Here is a 22579-nt window from a genome sequence, read left to right as displayed (position 1 = left end):
TACAGCATTGAAATAGACGGGTATTAAAGGCAAGGATATTCTTTTTCATCAGACAAAAGGACCGTCAAAAAAGAAGAATCTCGAGATCACGTTGAATGTCGTTATAATTTACGTACACTCCGCTGTTGGGAAAAAAATTGGATCTTAATTTTCTCTCTGTATGCCTATACTTCATTGTACTTTTTAGTCTATAACTTCCAAACTGCTGATACATGTCTTAATATTACTAAGTTTAACCGAAATAACATTTTTACACGTAATTAGTCAGCAACACTTACCTAAGTTTTGAAGATAATGGATCAGCCGGCCCGCCTTACCTGAAAACTTCACGGGGTATACGTTTTAAGTTTAACATACTGAAACAATAAAATATTCTTTTCATCGCAACTGGCCACAGTTCTTTGGTTTTGGGATAAAATTTCCATGAAAAAAACGAATCGATGAAGGAATAACTTCAAGTGAAACATAGACAAGCTTATGAATTTGCATATCATCTAATTTAGTCAAATTGAATATTTCTCAAGAAAATTTCCATTTTTTTTTTCTGAGACCAAAACAAAAACAAAAAATCCTTCAAACAGCCATTCCTTTAACAATATCGGTGAAATAAATTGTTTGCCGCTTTTTTCAGAAAGACGAATTTAATGATGGCAACGCAATTGGCTGAAATTTTTGTGCTCCTCGCTTGCTCTTAGATGAGAAAGAAACTGTAACTAAAGGCATATTTGCTTTTTTCGTTTAACAAAATAGATTTCTTTTTCCTCGCGATTCCCAAGCCATGACTATACTCTTTCAGGACTAATTAGCTAACGTCAATAAAGCGATCAAAAGATGTTAAACGTAAAAATGCATGTTAACTTAGTCGAACTGAATATTTCTATGATAATTTCCACTGATTTATTCCCGTTTTCATAAGGATTAAAAATTGGTGGAATAAATACCTGAACAAGATCAACTATTTTTCTAGAAAAAAAAAAAAAGAAAGAAGCAAGAAAGACGGATTTCATGTTCCTCGCTTGCTCTATAAATGAGAATGTTTAAGAAGTTAGAAACTGTCAAGGCATATTTGTTTAGTTTAGCAAACACAAGTTGTACATGTAATCATGATAATTGTTACCGTTTCAGTAACAAAGCAAACAAAAACGTTTTCAGATTTCGTCTTCCTCTTTCCAAGAATAGATAATTACACTCTTCTTATACTGTATTTCTTGGAACAAAAAGGATCAAAAATTATGTTATGAATTTTTTCTAGTTGCCTCCTATGTAAATTAGCTTTCTGTCCATGTTTTAGACTGACCGTACTGAAAATTCCTGAAAATTGTTAAAATTGAGGGTTGAAAATCGGGTACGCGTGTTGGGTGTAAAGTTATCAAAAACAAATAACAAAACAAAACAAACCAAAAAAGCATATGTCCAAGCCATGAGGGTTATTCTGAGGGCCAACAGAATCACCTGCACACAATATATGAGGAACACTCTAGGGCTCTTGACACTGTACAGTGGGAGACGATTCCTCAGATTTGTTTTTATTTTTTAAGATTGTAAACAACTAAAACTGCCCTAAACTACTAGAGGGTTACCTAACCATTAGGGTTGAGCTCCAAAACAGAAATCTGCCGAACCAAGGCACTCTCGACGTACCACAATCTAAGACTTCTTCAGGAAGAAAGACGTTCCAATTCAAATTGCTGGCGCAAGTGACTGGAACTCACTCCCTACAGAACTTAGAAAAACAACTAGTATAGGCTCTTTTAAATTTAATCTTTTTAAACAACTGATCGAGGGACAGTGACATTAGTAATCATAAATGCACAGTGTAACTAGGTGGATTTTTTAATAGTTTTTTGTGGTTCTTAATATCTTTAATTAGTTTTTGGTAGTTCTTAAATTAACGGTTTTTAGTAGTCTTATCTTAGCAGTTTTTAGCGTCTTTGAAATGTAATTTAGAATAATATTATTATAAATTTTATTTACTGGACATCCTTAAGACCAGCGTTGTATAACGCTGATAGTATAAATAAAGCTTTTATTATTATTATTATCATTAAATGGTGATGATTGGTCATAATTTGTTTATGGAATAGTATTCCCTAATCCAAATGCTTAATTTAATTTCAAAAAAATATATTAGATGGGTTTTGTCCAACGACATAGAATTTGAAACAAAAGTCCCGATTATCTAAGAATTGTATTTTTTTTAACCGGAAGTAGATTCCTTGCACGCATGTACATAAACGCGGAGAGGCATGAGGGAAAATGGGACAGGACCGGGGAGGACATATTTTGCTAATAAGTTGCTCTAGTGGATTGTACTGGAGAAACTTTTTCATACATGTGAGGGGAAGTGTAAAGGAGGACGGTGCCTTTAAATTCTACGAGCAAGAGTCTTGTCGAAAAGCCATTATCCACAAAGCATGACCAATTATCACGCACGACCCACGACCCACGGCCCATGACTCACTCACCCACGCCAATTAGACAATCAGCATCTTCGTGTTACAGTAATCTTGTTATCAGTATCCTTTTCTGACTCTCACTGGCTTAAATTTCTCGGATAATTCTTTATAACCACCTAGTGTCGACCAAGTTTGGAAGATTTTTGCCCATGTTAATGCAATTGACGTCAATTGTACTGATCTCGAAGGCATGGTTGCTCAGCTGTTTTGGCAAAGGAGGAAGCGAGGGGGAAGATTTCACACGTCAAGCGAAGGAGAAATAACCAAACTTCTGCTAAAAAAAGCAAGGAAGGAGTGGCAGATACAATAGATAAATGACACTTCAACTAATCCGTCAATCACCTAATTTAGGGCGGGGTTTATGCAAATTAAAATGCAACGTGCTTGACAGCTTCGCCCGCTTGTGGTTCTTGTAAGAGGCTTATACGAGGCGGTGCAAAGCAGAACTAAATATAACTCGTGAATGGCGAAGAACATTGCACTGAGGAACGGTATTTTGGTTGAAGGAAGGATGAAGGGTAGCAGACATTGCTTTATTCGTGAATGTGAGAGAGACATTCGTTAGAAATATCAGAGTAATGATCGGAACGTCAAAACAAAACAGTTGACTGAGCAACCAGAGTGTCGCCCGGGGCATGAAAAAAGTTGAAAAGCCAACGCTCAGGCTGCCAGTGAGTAACAATGCAGTTTTATTTTTAGTTTTGACCTACTACCTCAACTGAAAATCCACGATTCACAGCGACGTTTTCTCCTCCGTCGCCATCCTAGTCGCTTACGCTCTCTCTCTCTCTCTCTCTATCTGTTTATATGACTTCACTATTTTTTCGGTGCATTTCAGGGATTATCATCCTATTTAATACACCAAGCAACTCTCCAATTCCTCTTTAGGCAAGTTCCTTTGAGCTTGATGCGTATACGCCCTCACTCCAAAGACAACGCCAAATGGCATAATTTTTAGATGAGTCAGTACATCTTTAAAAGCTCTAGGTATCCTTCTACGCTCATCCTAGTTCCTGGAGCTGTGCTTGTGGGGCTGACGCTTACTCGGCTGTGTGCAGGAATTATAACTGTACCTATTAAACTTGAACCTGCAATAAACCAGGTTAACAGTTAGCAAAAGAGTTTTTAAGACGACTTTTTTAAACACACTGAACATCTTTTTATTACTGCGGAGCGAGTGAAGCGAGCGAGCAGCAACATAATCAGGACTTAAGAGAAATATATAAGGTGGGACGAATTCTCGAATTCATCACTTTTTACCAGAATGCATTGTATTTAACCAGAGTGAACTGCGCCATTTTTTACCAAAATGCATTGCGGAAGCACAACTCAAATAAAAACACGAGGAAGTTCGGTGGGTGAGAGCGTGCATCGTTCGCTGCTCAGAGTCAGAGTTTTCTTTGTGGCAAATTTTCTACAGCACCGTTAGAGGTCTTACCAAAGGAGTCTTTCAGATGAGTACGATGGTTAACTTGGGAATTTGATTTCAATTCAAGAGCCTTTGACTCGTCCAGGCGTTAAACTTGACGAGAAGATGAACATTTGCACTTCGACTTTGCAACACGGGGGATATACAAATTCCAGCTTGCTAGAAGGTGATGTGAAAGTGAGAAAAATGTCATGCCATGCTATTCTTAAGAACCTGTATGTGCCGAAAATGGATGTGATTTTGACCATTAGCTTCAAAATAACAGCGGAAATCTAGATGACAAAACATGTGTTTTGCGTCCTACATTGCAGACGAGGACGTGTATCGGCGTTTTGTAAAGCACAATTATGTTCTTCCATTCATTCATTGCCATGGAATATGCGTTTACATTGTTTTTTTTTATCGTTAATAGCTTGGTTAATGCAGCTCGATCATCTTTAAACGGCGTTTGCTGAAGGAAGTTTCATGGAAAAGGCATTAAATTAAAGACTTTTCCCCGAGGTTACGTAACCAGCCTCTGTGGTGTAGTGGTAAGGTGTAGTCGCGTCGAGCCGAAGGTGCCGAGTTTGAGTCCTGTTCAGTACCTTATCTTTTTTTCCTTCTTTCTTTGTTTTGTTTTGGTTTTTTTCGTTTTTCGTGTTGTTGTTTTCTATAAATATATACCTTAATATCTGCCATTTAATAAAGTGCAATAAACAGCACGAAATGTATCGTGTTTCCAGGAAAAAGATAGTACACCGTATATTAAATATATGGATAAACAATCTGAATTTCTATCATTTCCTACAATTTACTGTGGGAAAACCAGAGTTGATAACCATTTGATCATTTTCTAAACAACGTTCCCACGAGTTCTTTAATCTATAGACTGATAGTAGTTATTACTTTCCAACATGTAAATGGGACATTCAATGTCATTTTCGATTCTTTTAAGTCTCATTGCCTAACTAATGTCAGTATCAACAGAATGTGCCGCAGCATTACTATCTTTTAGATACCCTAGGTTATATTTAATATTTGAAAGATTTCTCCCACGCTAATTGGTAGAGAGGTCTGGTCAATCTGTGCCAGGTTTCAGATAATAGGGAAGTCAAGCAGTTCTGGCACTCCCTGCACATTACTATCTTTCACCCCATGAGAGTTTGCTCCTCTGGCGAACGAAGCGTTTCCCGGCCAAAGTGACCTGGTTCTCGTAGTCGTTCCCGTCTTAGAATCTAAAGGGCTCTATTATGAGAACGACGACGACAACCACAACAGCAACATAGGAAAAACACACACCTCTATGATAGCGATACAACGCCACTGTTCATGTCACCTGTTTAGCGGTTTCAACATACGCGCATTAAATTTTATGGGTAAGAATATTCCTCACCAGGTCTCCACGGACTGCTTCCGTCCCCCTTTATTCTGCCCGCAGGAGGTTGGTATTTAGGAGCGGATGAAATAACGCTGATTCTGTGATGACTAGGCGACTTTCCAGAGCTGTTGTACTGCAAGCAGGAAGCAAAAAAAGAAATACAGTGGAACCTCTATTCAGGAGACAACCTCGGGACCAAGGTAAGTGTTTCCGGAATAGACGTGTCCTCTGAATGGAGGTTGGGGCTGGGTTCTGTTAATCATTAAGCAACAAATAATATATAGATTTAGCCAGGGCTAAAAGCGAAACTCCCATTAACAAATTTATAAGATTTAAATCAAACAATAAACTTGTAATCCACAGATCAGTCAACTTTAGAGCACATTCATGTGACTTTTGAGGGAAAGGCTAAGTGATTTTAGAGAAAGTAATTTGCAAACAGTCCAAGAGTGAACCAAATCTTACATCGAGTTGATAGCCTTATATGTACACCCAAAAAATAGCAATCATCTTCGATCACATTTAAGAGCCAGAAAAGCTCTTGATCACAGTAGATTAGGCCTGGAGAACAAATTCTTGGAAAACAAAGCAGGCCAAAATTTTTGTGTTCGACAAGTTTACTTGACAAAATCTTGCCAACAAAACTGGGGGCGTGTAAACCAACCTTTTATACTTTCTATACATTACAACTGAGGTGAAACAGTACTGTGAAACGGTTTTTTTTTTTTTTTCAGATAGACCTCGGAAAGAATGCAGTATTTCACAATTGTACAATACAAATTGTACTTATTCAATATTCAGGACGATCGCAGTACGCGTGGGATTTTAGCGATTTTACCTACACAGCCAGCCGGTTCTCACTCTTGACAAGCGCCCAATTTGCAGTGCGAGCTGTGTCACTAATAGAGTTACGCTTCAAAATAATAAAGAATTCATCATGTTTATTTTTTATTTAATGGTTTTATAACGATGAGTAATCTTAAAAAGCGTTTGATACGCGCGGCATTTTGAGTGCTCCTGCAAAAGCGATGTTCATGAACGACTGAAAACAAACGGCACAGCGATCAAAATTGCAAGAGAGACTACTAACAATCAATAAAGGAAATATAATTCGGTGAAACATATACAAAGACAACAATTTTCATTCACGAAGACAAGTATTAAAGTGTCTCTAAAAATCCTGAGTCTTAAGATAAACTCGAGGCAAGAAAATCGCTCAAGGACTTTTTAAGACTGTGCGAACCCTGCCCTCTCCGTTCTCTGTCTTACGACCCGCTGCCTTCGCAAAATCTCGCTTCCCATAACTCAGTTTCGCAAAGGCAGTAAGTAGTTGTTCTGACAGTCATAATGGTGTACTATTTGTAGTGCGAAATGGCCGTTCTAAGTGTCACTGTTTAGAGGTACAATTGGATAAGTGGGTTGGAGAGGAGGTATTTTTAACTAAAGAGAGGTTTCCAAGCCTTAACACCTAAAAAAGGAAGAATATAATTTAAACTGATCGCAACAACACAATCGAAACAAAGTGATTAAGTCATACCAGAGGTACAGGTTCTTCATCTATTGTTACTTGCAGGGACGGTGGTGTACTGGTTTTCTTGGAAAATGCACCAATTGCTACCCTGGAAATGACAGGAAAAGTTAGGGTGCGTTTCTCACCAAAATCCAAGTTCAGACTTATAATCCGGATCATTAGAATTTTTCGTGAAAAAAAGAAACGATGCATCCTAAAAAGGATTATTTTTCCTTCATCGACTTGACAACCTGTTTCCCGTTCCCTGTCCCATCCTGTTACAAGCGAGACCAGGTAAATGCATACCCACCCCTCCCTGGGTGAGTTTGGGCTTGACAACAAAATATTCCTCACCAATAACATCCTCCAGTAGTAACTACAACATAAGGTTTGCCTTTCTCCCAAACCAAGCTCCGAGTCTCTGTATTGTGTACTTGTGAAGTAAAGCTAATGTCGTCTGTCATTTGATCTACTGCTACACAAGAATGAGCTTTGGGATACAGATTAGACACACCCGTCCATCTCCACCTGAAACAAAAAGATACCTGCAAGACTGGTGATATGGAGGGCTTTTTAACTAGAGCGTGATGCCATTAGCTTAAAATACCGCCGCTTTGAAATGTTTAAAAAGAAAATGGCCTAAAAACAGGAAGCAATAACTAAGACTTAAAGCCCACTTTGAATTTTAGTACATATTCCGTCTGATCGATATAGTTCAGTAATAAAAAAACATGGTAGCATGTATTTCCCAAAGAGAATTAGAAAAAAATATCAAAGAGCAATCAAGGTACCTTCCATGAAGTTGTAGCTTCTGGCTCATAGCTTCAGTGCGCTTGTCTAAAGTTGCGTACGAGTGGTGGACAGAAGTGTTGATTTCAGACTATTAAAAGAGATTTTAAGAAAGCATTTAGATTCTTTTGCTGATTCTTCATATGGGTGGTTAAATCACTGTTCCTTTTTTTTTTTTAGAAAGTATAAGGTCCTCTAAATTGACTAGACAATCGGTTGTTGCCAAGGCCTGTTCTCCGCAACTTATAGCTATTCGACAACTATTAGTGCTCAACAAAAGTTTCTCGCAGACTAAGCGAAATAGAATACTTTGGCTTTTTAGTTAACAACATGATAACTAACGTTACTGCACTTTATCAATACGAGTGCTCATCTGGGGAACCATCTCCAGAAGAAGAAAAAGAAAAAAAGAAGTCATAACCTTGGCGTCATTCTTTCCAAAACGTAACAAAAATCATAAATTGATAATGTCGCGAAATAGTACACAATGGCTGTTAAAGAAGTAAGCCTTACTTGTTTGTTAAGAGCTGCATGGATTTCTTTAAGTGCCACCTTCCAGCCAGTAATTTCTTCATTAGATATTAACTGTTCAGCAACTAAAGACACTAACTACAAAACAAACGCAGCTAAATAAGTGAGTAATTTGGAAAGAGCCTCCTTAAAGTTCAAATATTCATAGCTTTACCTCATCATCACCCCGTTTGTTGTCATGCTGACGTCTATATAACGTCATATCTTGTTTAAGGTGAGACATTTTGTCGTCTAGCGCTGACATTCCTTCATGATCGATTAGAAAAGAAAAGTGAAAAATACAATATAATTAACAAAAACAATCAAAAGGCATTTTGCAGATGGTTTAAGCCCTAGAGCCATGTCATGAGCAGGTGGAATATGATAGTCCAGGTGAGTGAAAAGTCCTGAGTAGAACTGCGGAATCCAGAACTTTTTTGCTTGTGGAATCCGGAATCAAGGTTTTTGGAACCCGGAATTCAGCTCAAGGAATCCGGAATCCCGCCAAAATTAAAATCTGGATTCCAAGTTCCACTCTCAAGGAATCTGGAATCCACAGCGTGGAGTCCGAATCCAAGATTCCTTTAGATTACCTTACATGGGGCGATAGAGCAATTTCCGTATGACCTTGAAATGGAAACGCGCGAACAAAACAGAAACAACAAACGAACGGAAACAGAGCGATTTGATTGGTTTAACGAACGGATACAAACGCGCGTGACTTTTGCTTGGTTAAGCGGACGCTCGGGTGAAAAAACTTCACGCCCGAGAACTTTCGAGAAATCAACCGATACTTCGCTCTGACGTCATACTGCAACACGATTGGCTAATCGAACAATGCCTTCTCTATATAAGGGTTTTCTTTAGCGGAAAAACGGAGAGACCATGTTTTGATCTTTTCATCCACTGGCTGATAAAACAAATAACGAACGCTTACCGAAATCATTTTTCAAGGTCATAGGAAAATCGCTCCAACAGTGTCTGACCTTCTGATACAAAATGAAATGATGGTAAAAGAAAATTAACTCTGGAGTGAAACTTTGAAGTAGATTGAATTTTTCAGAGTTATTTTTTCCGTTCCATCATTTGTGTGACAATGCTAAGCGGCACAATATTTATACATGTATGTAATGTACCCTTCACTCGCGTTCGGTAGACATAACCGAAGTCATAATTAAGTCATCACTACGTTTAACTCGTTAAAACTGCAACACTACTCAAATATATATCTTATAATGGGCAACGAATTGTGACACTTGCTGTGTCGAATCTTATTTAACATTCCAAGGGCACATATAAAAATATGTTCGGAGAAAAACTAATATTAAATGACTGAAAAATGGAAAGAAAAAAGTTTTCAAAAAATTTACATGCAAAGCCCACCTTTAGACATCGCTTTAAGCCTTTCATCCTGTTCATCCAACTAAGAAAAAATAATAACAAAAACAGCCAATCACGTTAAAAGCTTCAACAGATCAAGAAATTTGTGCTTTTCTTTTCTTGCCTTAGAACTAATTAGACGACAGATTACTCAGATTATTTTGTGTTTTTTTTTTTCATAAAGTCCATTTCACCTCACCTTCTCTTTGAGCGAGTCCACGTCGAATTTATGTATTCCTAAGGAAACTTGTTTTTGAGTCTTCTTCTCTTCAGCAGCTATAACGACAGCGATCAAAAGAAATAAACACGAAAGTTGAACTTGCCATAGAACCTCTTTTTTTATAAAGTGTAAATTCTTGCGTTATGTATTTAATGCAGCTACAAGTCACCCCATGTAAGATAATCCGCGAGAATCCGGAATTAATCGTGGAAATTTTTCCTTCTGGATTCCGGAATCGGCGAAATTTTTGCTAGTGGAATCTGGAAACCTGGACTGGCTCTTAGCCAGCTTGAGCTTAAAGTGCCCATCACCTAAAATTTTATATTTTCTTATCTGAAACTATACGTTATTAAAATAACTTCTGCGAAAAAAGTTTGCGCTTTGAACAAAACGCGAGTTTTTTACCAATTTTTGAAGCTACATTTTTGCGGTACACCCGCGCCGCTGATCATGCAAACTAGCAGGCTCACATATGCCGTCATGTGACGTAAATTAAGGAACTCGCATTACCTTGCCTTCACCAGCTGTACACAAAAAAGATAAATTACGAGTAAAGATTGAATCACAATGTCTTCGTAAGAAGAAAGTTTTTCTGAAAAAGAAAAACCTATCAGAAGTCTTAATGTTTACCTGTCGATAAGGTCACGTGTTCCTTAAAGTACGTCATATGAAGACTAAGACGAATGGTGTGCCAAAATGGCGGCAAATTTGAACGTTTTTAAAAAAATGTAAAAAAAATCGTCTTTGGTTCAAATCGCAAAATTTTTTCGCAGAGGTTATTTTGATAAGGTGTAGTTTCAGATAAGAAAATAAAAAAATTTAGGTTATGGGCACTTTAATTACTGACACAACAAATTCATTGCTAGGTACATCCATGTTACGTTGATAGTCTGATACCTTTCGCAGCCGGTAGGTTGGTGACTTGGCTCATCAAATCGTCGTAAAGTTCAATGATTTTACGATCAAGGTTGGCAAACTGGAAAAGAGTTATAAAAAAAAGCGAATTAGGTTACCCCAAGATGAGAAAATTAAGCACAGTGTTGCTATCATTTACAATATTAATGAAAGCTGAGTAACACCTGATAGATAAGGTTCTCCAATTCCATTCCAGTATTAAAGCACAGTTGCAAATAATCGCCAACGAGGCAACCGGGCTAAGAAGCGAGGTTGACTCGGCGGCAGATTGATAACCCCGCCCAATGTGGGCAAAAACTCTCAAACTCTGCGTAACCCACTAAAATTTGCATTTTTGACCATATTTGGGTGTAAGTAAGACCCCATATTTGGGCAGTGGCGCGATGATCTTGTATTTACAACTCGTGGTTCGAAATTGGGTGATCCCGTGTGCAGCTGTTCTTTTTCTGTTCAAGAAGCCCTAACAGGTGAGCATGCTTCAATACGATTTCTAGTTTTAGAGGGCTATTAGTGCTCTGGTTTGCTTTATAAATTGCGTTTAAAAAAGCAGCTGATCAATGAATAGGGTTCTACGCTTCAATTTTGGTCAGAACCAGCTTATTCTTCGCAGCTCGATTTACATGGAGGTAGCGTGTTCGCTTCTAGACTCAGAACCCGGGTTTTCAGTGTTATTTTTTAATTTCTAAATTGAATTTTATGCAGTAGGTAATGAAGGAATAGGGTTGTATTCTCAAAACGTTTATCGGAACCAGCGTGTTCTTCGCAGGTCGATTTGCATTGAGCCGGTCCTCACCTCCCGTGAGGAATGCAACGCAGTTGAGGACCTTTTGTTTTTTAAGAAGTTATTTTTTGCCTTTGGAGAGATTTTTGTCAACCAGCATGCACTTTTGCAGCTCGACTAACATTGAAGACAGCCCTAAACTCCCATACAGCTAAACTCCCAACGAATTTGCGGACCTTTTGTTTTAACTACCATCATTATGAATCATTTTGCCTTCGAGGTACTCTTTGTCCTGTGCCATTCGCTCATTAGATCTTTGAATTTTATTAAAGTTTATATTTTTATACCTCTGATACATTCCGCCCCATTCGTGCGCTTTTCACACATTTTACTTACACCAATTTTTTCATATGTATATTACCATGCGGAATATTTTTCTTAACCCTGTTGATGCCGTTGATCGGCTAAAGCTCGGAATTTAATTTTAATTTTAAATTTTAGCAGTCAAGCCCTCACTTGAACTATATTTTACTTTCTAACGTTTATGGTTTTGAATTTCAATAAAATATAAGTGCTAACTTGCTCCAATTTACCAACAAAGCTTCAAGCCATGTTGTCTTTTTTTAATACAATTGAAAGCCTATAAATGATGTACCAAGTTTTTTAATTTGTGGATTACGCGTAGCGTAAGGAACAAGTTATTGTGGGCACTGTCATATGCAAATTTTTCACTTAGATGGAGACACCTTTCGTAAATCAGTCGGCTCCATACGAAAGCGCCCGATATCAAAACGACAACTGTCGTAGATCATTCCCGTTCCGCGATGTGCTGATTTTGTACCTTTCACAGGAGTCACAGGACAATTGCCTTGTGGACTTTGAATGTTTCAAATTAGCACTATGGCCAACTTTGAGACAGAAGTTTATGAACTTTTGAAGCTTTTTTATTCGTCCAGCGATAAACAGGACGAAAAGATCAGCAATTGCTCTTCGACTCCCAAGCGAACCAGTTCCAAGCTTACGATTCCGCTGCCGTGAGTCTCACGATGTTTTAACTTTTCTCACGACAAGACTCCCAATCTCATGGTTTTTAGTGAAATATCATTCTGCAGTGACATGTTTCTTTGTTCAATAAAAACGGAAATGTTTACTGCTGCTGAATCGCAAGTGATTCTCCTCATGCATAAACGCTGAGAATTGCAAGCTGCCAGAGACTTCGCGACGGTTTTGCGAGATACTTGTAGGCCATATGTTCCTCAAAGGCGACGAAATTAGTTAAAGTACAGCTTTAACTGTAAAAACATAATTGTTTTCCTCGAATATACCTTTCAATTCTTCATAAATAACGCTCTACCGGCTTCAAACAGCATCGACCGGCAGAATTTCATAGGCAAAAGTGTTAAACATATTTAACTAAACAAGTCTTCAATATTCGCCGCCGGGACGCAATGCGTTGACTTTACACATCGGTGGTCGGGTTCAACTCTCGCCGTTGGTATTTTTTTTTCTTTTTTTTGTTCCTTTTGGTTCGTTTTGTTTTTTTTCGTTAAACTTTTTTTCATTTTTTGACAAACTTAAAATCTACCGGTCCGGTAGACTAATTGCAGATTCATTATCAGCTTTTATTTCTAAAATACAGTAATTAATAATCCACAAGTTAGCCTTAGGCACCCTTTGATTTTCTGAAGTTGAGTGCCATCATTTTCTATAGCCGAATCCATTGTAAATCTCCAAGATTATGTAACAAATCGCGAAGATCTTGATAGGCACATTCCACAAAAGATAAATGAATTCGCCTCGTTGGCACTTACCGGAAAGTATCCCTACCTTTTATTTCTTTAAGGACGTATGTCCGACCAAGCCACCAATTTGGTCGAACAAAATGAATTGTGGTCAGACTCAATCAAGGATGCATTATCAAATTTGGCATGGAAAGCGCCGGGGTAGGCGCGGGATTCAAATGGATGGAGAAGAATTCCCTTATTACTCTAGGAAAAAGAAACAAACACACACGCAAACAAAAACATCCCGTGAGTAGAAAGTGACAGTTTTAGACAGTACCTTGTCATCAATTTTCTTGGACAATTTTCTTTCAAGTACTTCTAAATCTTCAGTATGCTGTCGATGGCTAACTTTATCTGTGGTGCTACAATACATCAAACGCAAACACATTTAACAGGTTAAAATGTTTCAAAAAAAGTAGAGACTCCACCTTGCGAGCAGAGCTTCGTTCAATCGTCGTTCATACTAGGGAGATCGAAGAAGACTCTGGAAGCAGCAGGGTATACAGACCGCAAGCTTACGAAAGCCTCTTCAAAGAAAATTTCTCACAACGGCTAATGAAGGACTGTCCATAAAAAGTATTTGTAATGATAGTTGAGGAAAACCAGCTTTTTAACTCGCATGCGTATCTTCATAATATTTTGCGATCATTACGCTGTGGAATAATTTGGTAAAAGAGTAACCTCTAGAATACATACTTACTTCGTTTATACTTTTGATTGCAATTTCGTGAGCACTAAGCAAACCATTCCGTTTATCAAAATTATCATCATCATCATTATTACATGTATTAATAATGAAACGAGTAAAAAAATGAAGAAGATAAATGCGATAAATTGTCAGACATAGTTTGCAGTTGAAGATTCACACAGAAAAATATTATTATGATTAGTGTTAATATGATTATGATTATGATTATTATTATTAGTATGATGATGATGATTATTATCATTATCATTATTTATCTATTTATTTATCTATTCTATTAGAATTTGCATTTTTCTGGCTGCGCTACAGAAACATACAAGTTCTATGATGAACTAAAGTGAGAGGAGTATGGCGTGAGTCGCCTGGCGCTAGAAGTCTTCATTGATTCAATAGTATGTATTTCAAACAGCATTACCTTTCTTTGGCAAACTTTCTAATTAGGGAAGGTTGATTTGCCATCCGGTCGGACATTTCATCGATGATATCTCCCCATTCTGACACTAGATGAATTATACAAACAATAAAAAGATTTTAAAAAAAACTCAGCAAGAATCAAAGAATTAGACGATTGCATTGCATTAGTTGAAGGTTGAATGCACTGAACTAAACAATATGTAATAAAATGACAGGGGAGAGCTTGCAAAAACCATAGACCTATGGTTATTGTGGGGCGACAAGAGGAACCCGCAATCCTAATCTACAGGTTGTTATTACGCATGCGTCGCATGTATGTAGCCAGCATTCGTTTGGACTTCCACTAAGAATGAATGGAATGCACAGAATGCAATTTGATCACGCGCTTTAGGACCTTCTGTCCCTCGTAATCTGATCACGCGTGTTTTGACCATCTCTCACGTCAAGCACAGCGTTGGAGCAAAAGCGTTTTGACCTTCGATCGTTGTCGCCCGCACTCCGTGACCTTTGGTTATTTCTAGCGCTTAGTTCCTTAATAGTCAACGTGTCTAGATCTCCGCGGAAAGAGCGGAAAGAGGTTATGTTACTTTACATTCAATATCGTAGAGTTATCTGAAGTCATCAATGCTTGTCTTTTCTTAGCCTGGATAGTGATTTATCAGGTGGATTTTGAACAACCGGGGCCAGGTTGTTTTGAGGGAGAAAGGGGTAAACAAGCGAAGGCCCTTTTAGTTCTACATTCCCCAAAGAGCTATACTCAGGTTAAGGGTCCCTAGCAAAAATAAACAACAACAACAGGCGATCCAATTGTGGGGACGAAGCAAAGAGATTTGACAAGGAAAAACAGAGAGGGGGAGAGGGATGGGGTGACTTACACGTCACACTCCACTATCTCAACGCTTGGACCAGGCTAAAACCAAAAATTTCAAACCGGAAAGTTTAAAACGGATTTCACCATCAGCGCGTTGTGTTACGGCTTAAAATTTCCAGGATAAGATTTCCTCTAGATGTACATACACCTGTAGCCTAGTCCGGTTGACAACGTTGACTGGCTGGTATGACTAATGAATGAAGTGAAAGACACTCATGGATAATTTTAATTCACAGTCGGTTCGCTCTACTTTGCACAATTTACTAAACCAAGACAAAAACAAGAATAGCGTCCTTTTTGCTTCATTAGCTTTACCAGACTGAGTCTACTTTCTCCATGCAAATTGAACTTACAAGACTATAAAACCTTAACTCATTAAGCCCTGACAGGGATCAGCGTCAAATTTATCCTTGTAATATCAATGCTTTGTGAAACAGAATGATCAAACAAGATGAATTTGCTTAATATTTTATACAATTCCCCTCACTACTTCTGTAGGAATTGAATAGAGGCAACAAACGAGAATTGAAATTTTGATCGCAGGGTTTAAAAGGGTTAACTGAAGTGGTAGAACAAAACATACCTTGACTTTCCAGTAACTGAATCTTCGTATGCAGTGCACCAACTGCAAGAGAAGTTCGAACAAAGGAGAAAGAGATAAATTTTATACAGGCAAAAAGACCTAAAAAGCCCCTAACCCTGCGCTCCTTTTGAAAGTTTGTAACAGATGGCCTTTTATTTAATAGACCTTTTCAACATATATTTTTTTAACTTTTGACATAGGCAAGTTGGGGAAAATCCGTCGACACCACTGAAAAGAGCGCCTTAAGGTTAAAAAAAAAAATTGCCTAGTTTGAAATCCCCCCTCCCCCCCACCATACAAACGTCTGTAGATTTACGCAACTTTGAGGAGCTATACCTTCGCTCGCTGCAGGTGGCTCGACCCAGTATTTTTATAGGCACACCCTTCATCTTTCAATCTCTTATACTTAAACAAATCGATCTGTATTGTAAAACGACATATGGATTACAATTAGACTAAACTTTATTATGGTTTTATTTTTTGGGCGATCGAAACAACTGTCACGTGGCAATGACGTCACGTAAAAGGTCTATTTATACCCCTTGGTAGAGAAAGAGTATGACTTAATGATCTAAAGTCCGCTGTGTTATTACAGTAGACTTCAAGCATTCTTGAGCAGTACTTTAACCCTTTAATGTTTCGGGCAAATCATCTGCAATCAAGTTAAAGGGGTGAAGGCCTCTTCCGGTTGACGTACGCCGCTCAAAAACCTCTTTGTTTAAGATCCCTAAAACGTTTCCTATAGAAAACAACTACTTACCAGAATACCCAGTGCTGGGAGATGGACTGTATTTATACATTCCGCCCACCCTGTCGGGCTTTATTGATGGCGGGGTATGGAGAGAATATGGCTGACTAGATGTTGGTAAAACTTGACCTGGTTTATGATAAGAAGTGATATTGTCAGTCAAAACGTTCCCCGGAAATCTTCTCCAAATTAATCACGTTTGAAGCTTGGCGAGAAGGTTCTTTAACGCGCTATCTCTTTGACACAATTGTTATATATATCACTATTTAAGTATTCATGGTTCCAAAACAACATGTTTAAGGTGTGGTTTTAGACAATATCTATAACCACACGATTGAGGGCCAATGAAAAGTCTGAGGGAGGGAGGGTCTAAAGGCCAAATATTTTAGCGAAAGTATGATCCTGAGCTGTACATTTTAGCGGAGCTCTCACGCGCGAAGCAGCCAAACGAAAATTTGGTTATTACGTAGCGTACGACGGCCGACCGTCCGTACACCCACTTCATGTAAGCCGATGCCAAATGTCAGGTTATTTTGGCGGGAAAGCGTATGGCCACCCGAGTCTTGTAAAGCAGAGATAATTAAAGAGTCAATAAAGACGAAAACGGGGGAGGAAAATGTTTCTGTATCCGTGTTGTCTAAAGTATTAAGCTTTGATTAATTGTCATGTCCACCAATTTGGAATAATTATAGAAAGAGAATTAAAGACAAAGAAAAAGAGAAAGTAGGGCAAGAGGCCAGCAACCTCAACGCCAGAGAAAAAGAGCTAGAGCGAGAGAGAAAAAACAAAGGAGACATTTCTTTTTGTTGGAGGACCAACGTGAAATTTTGAAGCGGCGGTGAGAAAACGAGATATGCTGGCGGCAACCAGGGTGAAAAGAGCGACAGTGAACACGTACGACATTCAATTCCTCCATAAAACGTGTAACAAGGAAGTTTCTGGAAGTTTCACGTTGTAGTCGTGCAAAACAACGGCAAAGAAATGTACAAAAAAAGTGTGCTACACGTGTAAAGTTGCTTTTTTTTACTAATTAGACCCATTTTTGTGTTTTCACCGTTCTCGTTGCCTTCGCTGCTTAGCATTACACGATTTCATATTTTGTTTGAACAAACTATAAATATTATCGAGAGCTTCGCTTTTAGCCCTGGCTAAATCTATATATTAGTGGGAAGTGGGACGGTGCGGGGGTTGGCGGGAGTTGGTTTGGTTGCTCAATCGAATTAACCCTTCTACGTGGAGAGGGGTATATTGATACTTTCTTGAGCAACACAATATATAATAATTAATAACTTTATTTTAGAGGTTACCATGTGTATGGTCGTCAGCTAACACTGCTGAAACTGCAGACAGCTGTTCCAGTTTGGGTGTTCTGGTGTTTGAGGTTCTCGTAGGAAATTGTTGATGAGGAGAAGAAGAAGGCAGCTTTAATGGCGTGCTTGTAAGAGTAAGTCCAGTTGTACTAGAGACTAGAACAGAAATTGCCATCACATTCTCAATAAGTGGGAATTACATTTAGGAGCAAAAATATTAATTATTATTGGCAGTGATGCACTGCCCCTAAGTAAATTGCCACACCCTTCCAGCAAAACTGCAGTATTTTGCCCAACACCCGCTAACCCTTACCGTTTTTATTTGTTTGTTTCCTTTGGGAATTCAAGTTACCAGGGATATTTCACTGTATCAGGGCTGTAGAGAACCAGGCTCTTTAAGCATGAGTCATGGCCGCTTTCATTAGAAGCAAAAGGAAATAGTAGTAAACAATTCACTTCCTTAAGCTGTTCGATTTCCTACGCCAACAGTGTAATTGGATATACCCAGCAACTTGAAATTGTTAAAGTGACAGTCCTGCTGCACAAATGTACATGTACATACTTACCCAGAGTTTTAGAGTGACCTAGATCAGACAGAGGAAATCCTTCTTTGCCAGACATGCCAGTACTGCTGAGTATGGTAGATCTTGTCGGCAGCTCGTGGTACTCGGTGCGACTGGACATAATTGAGGACACCTCGGATTGGTTGTCTGGAATGTCATCTATGTCCTTGACAGGTTCCTCTTCTCCATTCACCGTATGAATCTAATTGTTTAATCATAATCAATAGTTGTCAATTAGAGTGATGGCTCGAGAAAACAGCCAACATTTCATGAAGCCACCACTGGTCTCGGATAATCCGGGAGAGACTCTTGATTTTGAACCATTTCTCCCAGTCTCCAGATTAGAGTCTGAAATCTCCCGCATAATTGCCGAGGTTTGCAATTTCTTGTAGAGTTGACTTTCTGTCGACTTTTAACATCGAACATTTCCTCACAAACTTCAGCATGCCATTGTAATATAAGAAGTAATGTGATTGGTGGGAAGCATAGTTATTAGAGGAGACTGGTTATGAAAAGCAGCAAACATCAATGATAAAAACAACAGTGCTGCAGTTTATGTTGGAAGCACCCTGAAAGTGCACAATCCTTTGTTTTCTGTTGGCAAATTGTTACGGAATAAATTAATGCAACGTTTTTATTGGTCAATACAATCAAAATGATAGGAATTCTTTTGAACGTTGTGCACTTTCAGGTCCACAAAAACATATAACAAAGGAGTCTGACGGGTTTCATAACCATTCCACTCAATTAACTATGGTGGGAAGTAAACCAATCAGGTACAAAAGTAATGTTGCAATTTTAAAAACATCTTTTTCACATTGTTTTTGCACAAATGACGTCATGTTTCGTGCATTATGATGTCATCTATTATCCCCTCCCTGTCATTTCTCAATATTTGAAGATGTGGGGGGTTGACAGCCCTGTCCATGCGTGCAAGCTAGAGCTCCAAGAAATTTTGGCAGTCACGTGACCGTGTGTCTGTCCATCCACCTGTCACAGGGACACCAATGTTCAATCTCACCCTTTCTAGCTAGTGTGGGAGCCTGCAACCTAATATTGCACCTCCATGTTGTGATCAATTGACAGCTGTCAAAAAAGGATGTCCACTGACCAGTATCACATGACCATGTCACCGGCTCAGGTGTCTCCCCATTATTTTTTTAAATTCATCCACTGACATAGTTACTGGTAGTTTTCAATTGTTCGCAGGCTCAGCTCCAAGTGGATTTCTTTGAGATGGTGACAAGTTAATTGTTTAAGCAAATTATAAATTTATTAATGGAAGCTTCACTTTTAGTCTTGGCTAAATGTATATATTGTTGATATTATTCCATGGTCCCAAATCTGTGCAGCACAGTTTAGTAATGCATGTACTCACATTTGACAACAGAGGAATGTGTACTTTTCCAGACATCATATTCCCATGTGAGTTCAGCACATTATGGAGTTCTTTGATTGAGCCTTCATGGGACTAAAATTAGAAATAGCAAAATAAATGAGATGCGTGTCACACATTAATCATTTAGAACATGTACTCATCAGAAGTGATCTAGCTTGCATAGTAATTCAGTGTTCTCCCCAAATTTTAGCTCAGCAGCGGTGAGGGACCATTCCTGACCGGTAAGGCCAAAAAATCCTGTCAACAAATTGACTGAAAACAATTTTAAACACCCTCAAAACTAAAAAAAATTACGAATGAAGGCTGCCGTTGCCACTACGGTCAATTTAGTAACACAATTAAGTCACGAAAGTCGTGAACTTTTCCTGCTGGTCAAGAAAGTCTAGAACTGGGACAGAAGCCCACGAAAAAATATTGTTAGTCAGAGAAAGTAGCCATGTATACAGTGGAACCCTGCCTTACAGCCACCTCGGTTAAATGCAGTCACCTTTTTATTACGGCCAAATGTTTTTGGCCCATTTATGAATGGGACTGTACTTTTATTCCCCGTTTACTTCTTTTCTTGTGAGGATCGACTTGGATCACAATTTGCGTATTCAAGTTTTGAAACAACTTATTTAATTTTAGCAACACTTCAAGTGGTTGCAGGCAGTTAGATGTGTTGCTTCAGTTAGTAAATTTTACCCATTACCGCCTGATAAGGAGAACACTGGTAATTGAAATACATCACAATATCATAATTTATTTTTTTTCTCCTGATGAAGGCAGCATTGCTAAAAATTTTATTGTCATTCTGTACTTTTAAAAATTACCGGCATTTAACTTATTTCTATTTTCTTATTTTCTCAAGGCCATGGTGATTTTTTTACTAAAAGCACAAAATCAATTGCCTCACTATTTTTTTGGTTGTGGGCAGGGTTCGCAAATACGCCAAATTTGGCGTATTTTACGCCAAAATTTTTCTGATGACTCCACAGAGGTTACGGAGGGAGTCACTTCGACTCCAGAAATTTTCAGTAACAAAAACAGTTTTGTCCTTACCTTTTTCGCAACAAATACAATTTACGTTAATGATAAACGTTTTAAACCTTATTTAAATCATCAAAATTAAAGAATTACACTGCACGACAAAACGGGAAGGGGGTAAATTACGATCAAAGTTTACTCGATGACCACCATCATGGATTTGAGCTTTCCAGGTGGTCCGCCACAGCTACTTCATGTATCCCTCACAACAGTGTATACATGCCAGGACCACGTGTTGGAAAGTCTGAAAATGGCTTTTTACCACGTTATTATTATTTTATTACGTTGTGATACTTGACTCCAAATATTCCAAAATGACTCCAAAATTTGAGAAGCAGAAGTCACAGTGACTCCACTCATCAATAAAATTTGCAAACCCTGGTTGTGGGATAAGGTTCAGACTAACAATAGCCCTGTCCCCCAAAATGGAGGTTTTGCATGGGTCCAATCCAGGGTGCAAGAAAGTCAGTTTTACAGGTTGTTCATTGGGAAACCTGTAGCTACAACCAGTTGCAAAAGTACTCGAGACACTGTATCTTATTTTGGCTTAAACGGCCTGCCCCTGATCTTGTGCTTGTGATCCCTCCTCCACCCGTTATCAAGTAAATATCTTATTTCGGTAATTAATACCAAGGTATCATGTGCCATAAATTTCAACCAATATATTGTTGATGAATTTAAAGCTTGAGATATGTTAACCGACAACAGCTTATAACAACATTAAACTGTAGACTAATAAAACAAAATCATCTAGTTTTAATTTAAGAAATGTCAGGTCTTGTGTATTCTTTATAACAAGAATACTGAAAGCCTGCAAAATTATTAATCACCACTGTCTTTTAAAAAAATGACAAAATACAAACATTACAAGAAACATTTTTGTCCAACGCTGTCCACGTTTTAATATATAAACCTATTATAAAAGAAGCTGAATAGAGACGGTTATTGATCAACGAAAGAAAAAACGTTTACATGTTTTATATGTTTATATGTTTTATAAAATCAAATGTAAGCTTGCATATTTTATACATAAACAACAGATCGAATGAATTCTGAAAAGATTCAGTCACAATGGTAATAGGATTATGACCCAAGCGACTTTCGTTTAGGTAGTATGATATACAGTATCGAATACGAAAATTGGAAATATACAGCTGTTGTTCAGCAAACAACGGTAAAGGTAGGTAATAACGTAAACCATCTCTTTGAATATTTTAAATTCAATTCCGCTCCATGCAGTTTCGCCCGTGACTATTATTATTTCCGTGTCCGTAACATCACAGATCACGATTTTGCAGACAGCGATAACAGGGTCTTCTCCAAGATATAAGTTAGACATATTTAAGCTTTCATTAAAAAAAAAGAATTCGTGGTGGTCAAACATAGAAAAATTCGATTTGTGCGAATGGCATGTTTTGGAGCAGAGTAAACAATATTGGAATGTACACAAGATCGACGCGAAGAAGTTTGCGAACGTTTGATCGAGGTCGAAACTTAAATCTTGATCACAGTCTCCTTTCACGATCACTCAACGAAATATTCAAACATAAAAAAAAACCTGCTAATTTACAGACAATGACTAAAAAGGTTATAGTTGTTTCAAAGGCCGTGATAATTATGATGTAGAACAAGGCCGGCCTTACCGAAGTAGAAATTCAATTTTCTCGGAAAATATGATTTTACCTTTAGCACGTCCATTATCACTTTTAACGTTGTTGCCACACTGTCATCGTAAACTTCAGGCACCTTAGCCCCAGAAAAAGCGTCTCGGGACATTTTTGAATCGGATCAAGCGGTTGTCGTCGTGCAGAGAACGATTGTATCGTTAATAACAATCATTTGAATAACATGGTTTGTTTGCATTCATCTTCAAATATGGCGCCTTTGT

The 22579-nt window shown here is 38.2% G+C and overlaps 1 protein-coding gene across 1 annotated transcript; it reads right to left on the bottom strand.

Moving 5' to 3' along the window:
• Window positions 1–3252: 3252 nt before the first annotated feature.
• Window positions 3253–22569, bottom strand: LOC140922921 (uncharacterized). The gene is made up of 18 exons (XM_073372968.1): window positions 22375–22569; window positions 19645–19737; window positions 18270–18468; window positions 17701–17859; window positions 16406–16522; window positions 15646–15687; window positions 14193–14277; window positions 13349–13433; window positions 10549–10627; window positions 9631–9707; window positions 9435–9474; window positions 8227–8318; window positions 8055–8150; window positions 7544–7632; window positions 7107–7280; window positions 6780–6861; window positions 5258–5375; window positions 3253–3544 (listed from the first exon to the last, which is right to left on the bottom strand). Exons 1-18 carry the CDS (start codon window positions 22465–22467, stop codon window positions 3420–3422), a joined length of 1845 nt encoding a protein of 614 aa, XP_073229069.1. The 5' UTR covers window positions 22468–22569; the 3' UTR covers window positions 3253–3419.
• Between the last annotated feature and the right edge of the window lie 10 nt (window positions 22570–22579).

The sequence above is a fragment of the Porites lutea genome, chromosome 13 (assembly GCF_958299795.1).
Source record: "Porites lutea chromosome 13, jaPorLute2.1, whole genome shotgun sequence".
Taxonomy (NCBI): Eukaryota; Metazoa; Cnidaria; class Anthozoa; order Scleractinia; family Poritidae; genus Porites; species Porites lutea.
The sequence above is the reverse complement of the archived record's forward strand: the minus strand, read 5'-3'. Positions and strand labels throughout refer to the sequence as shown.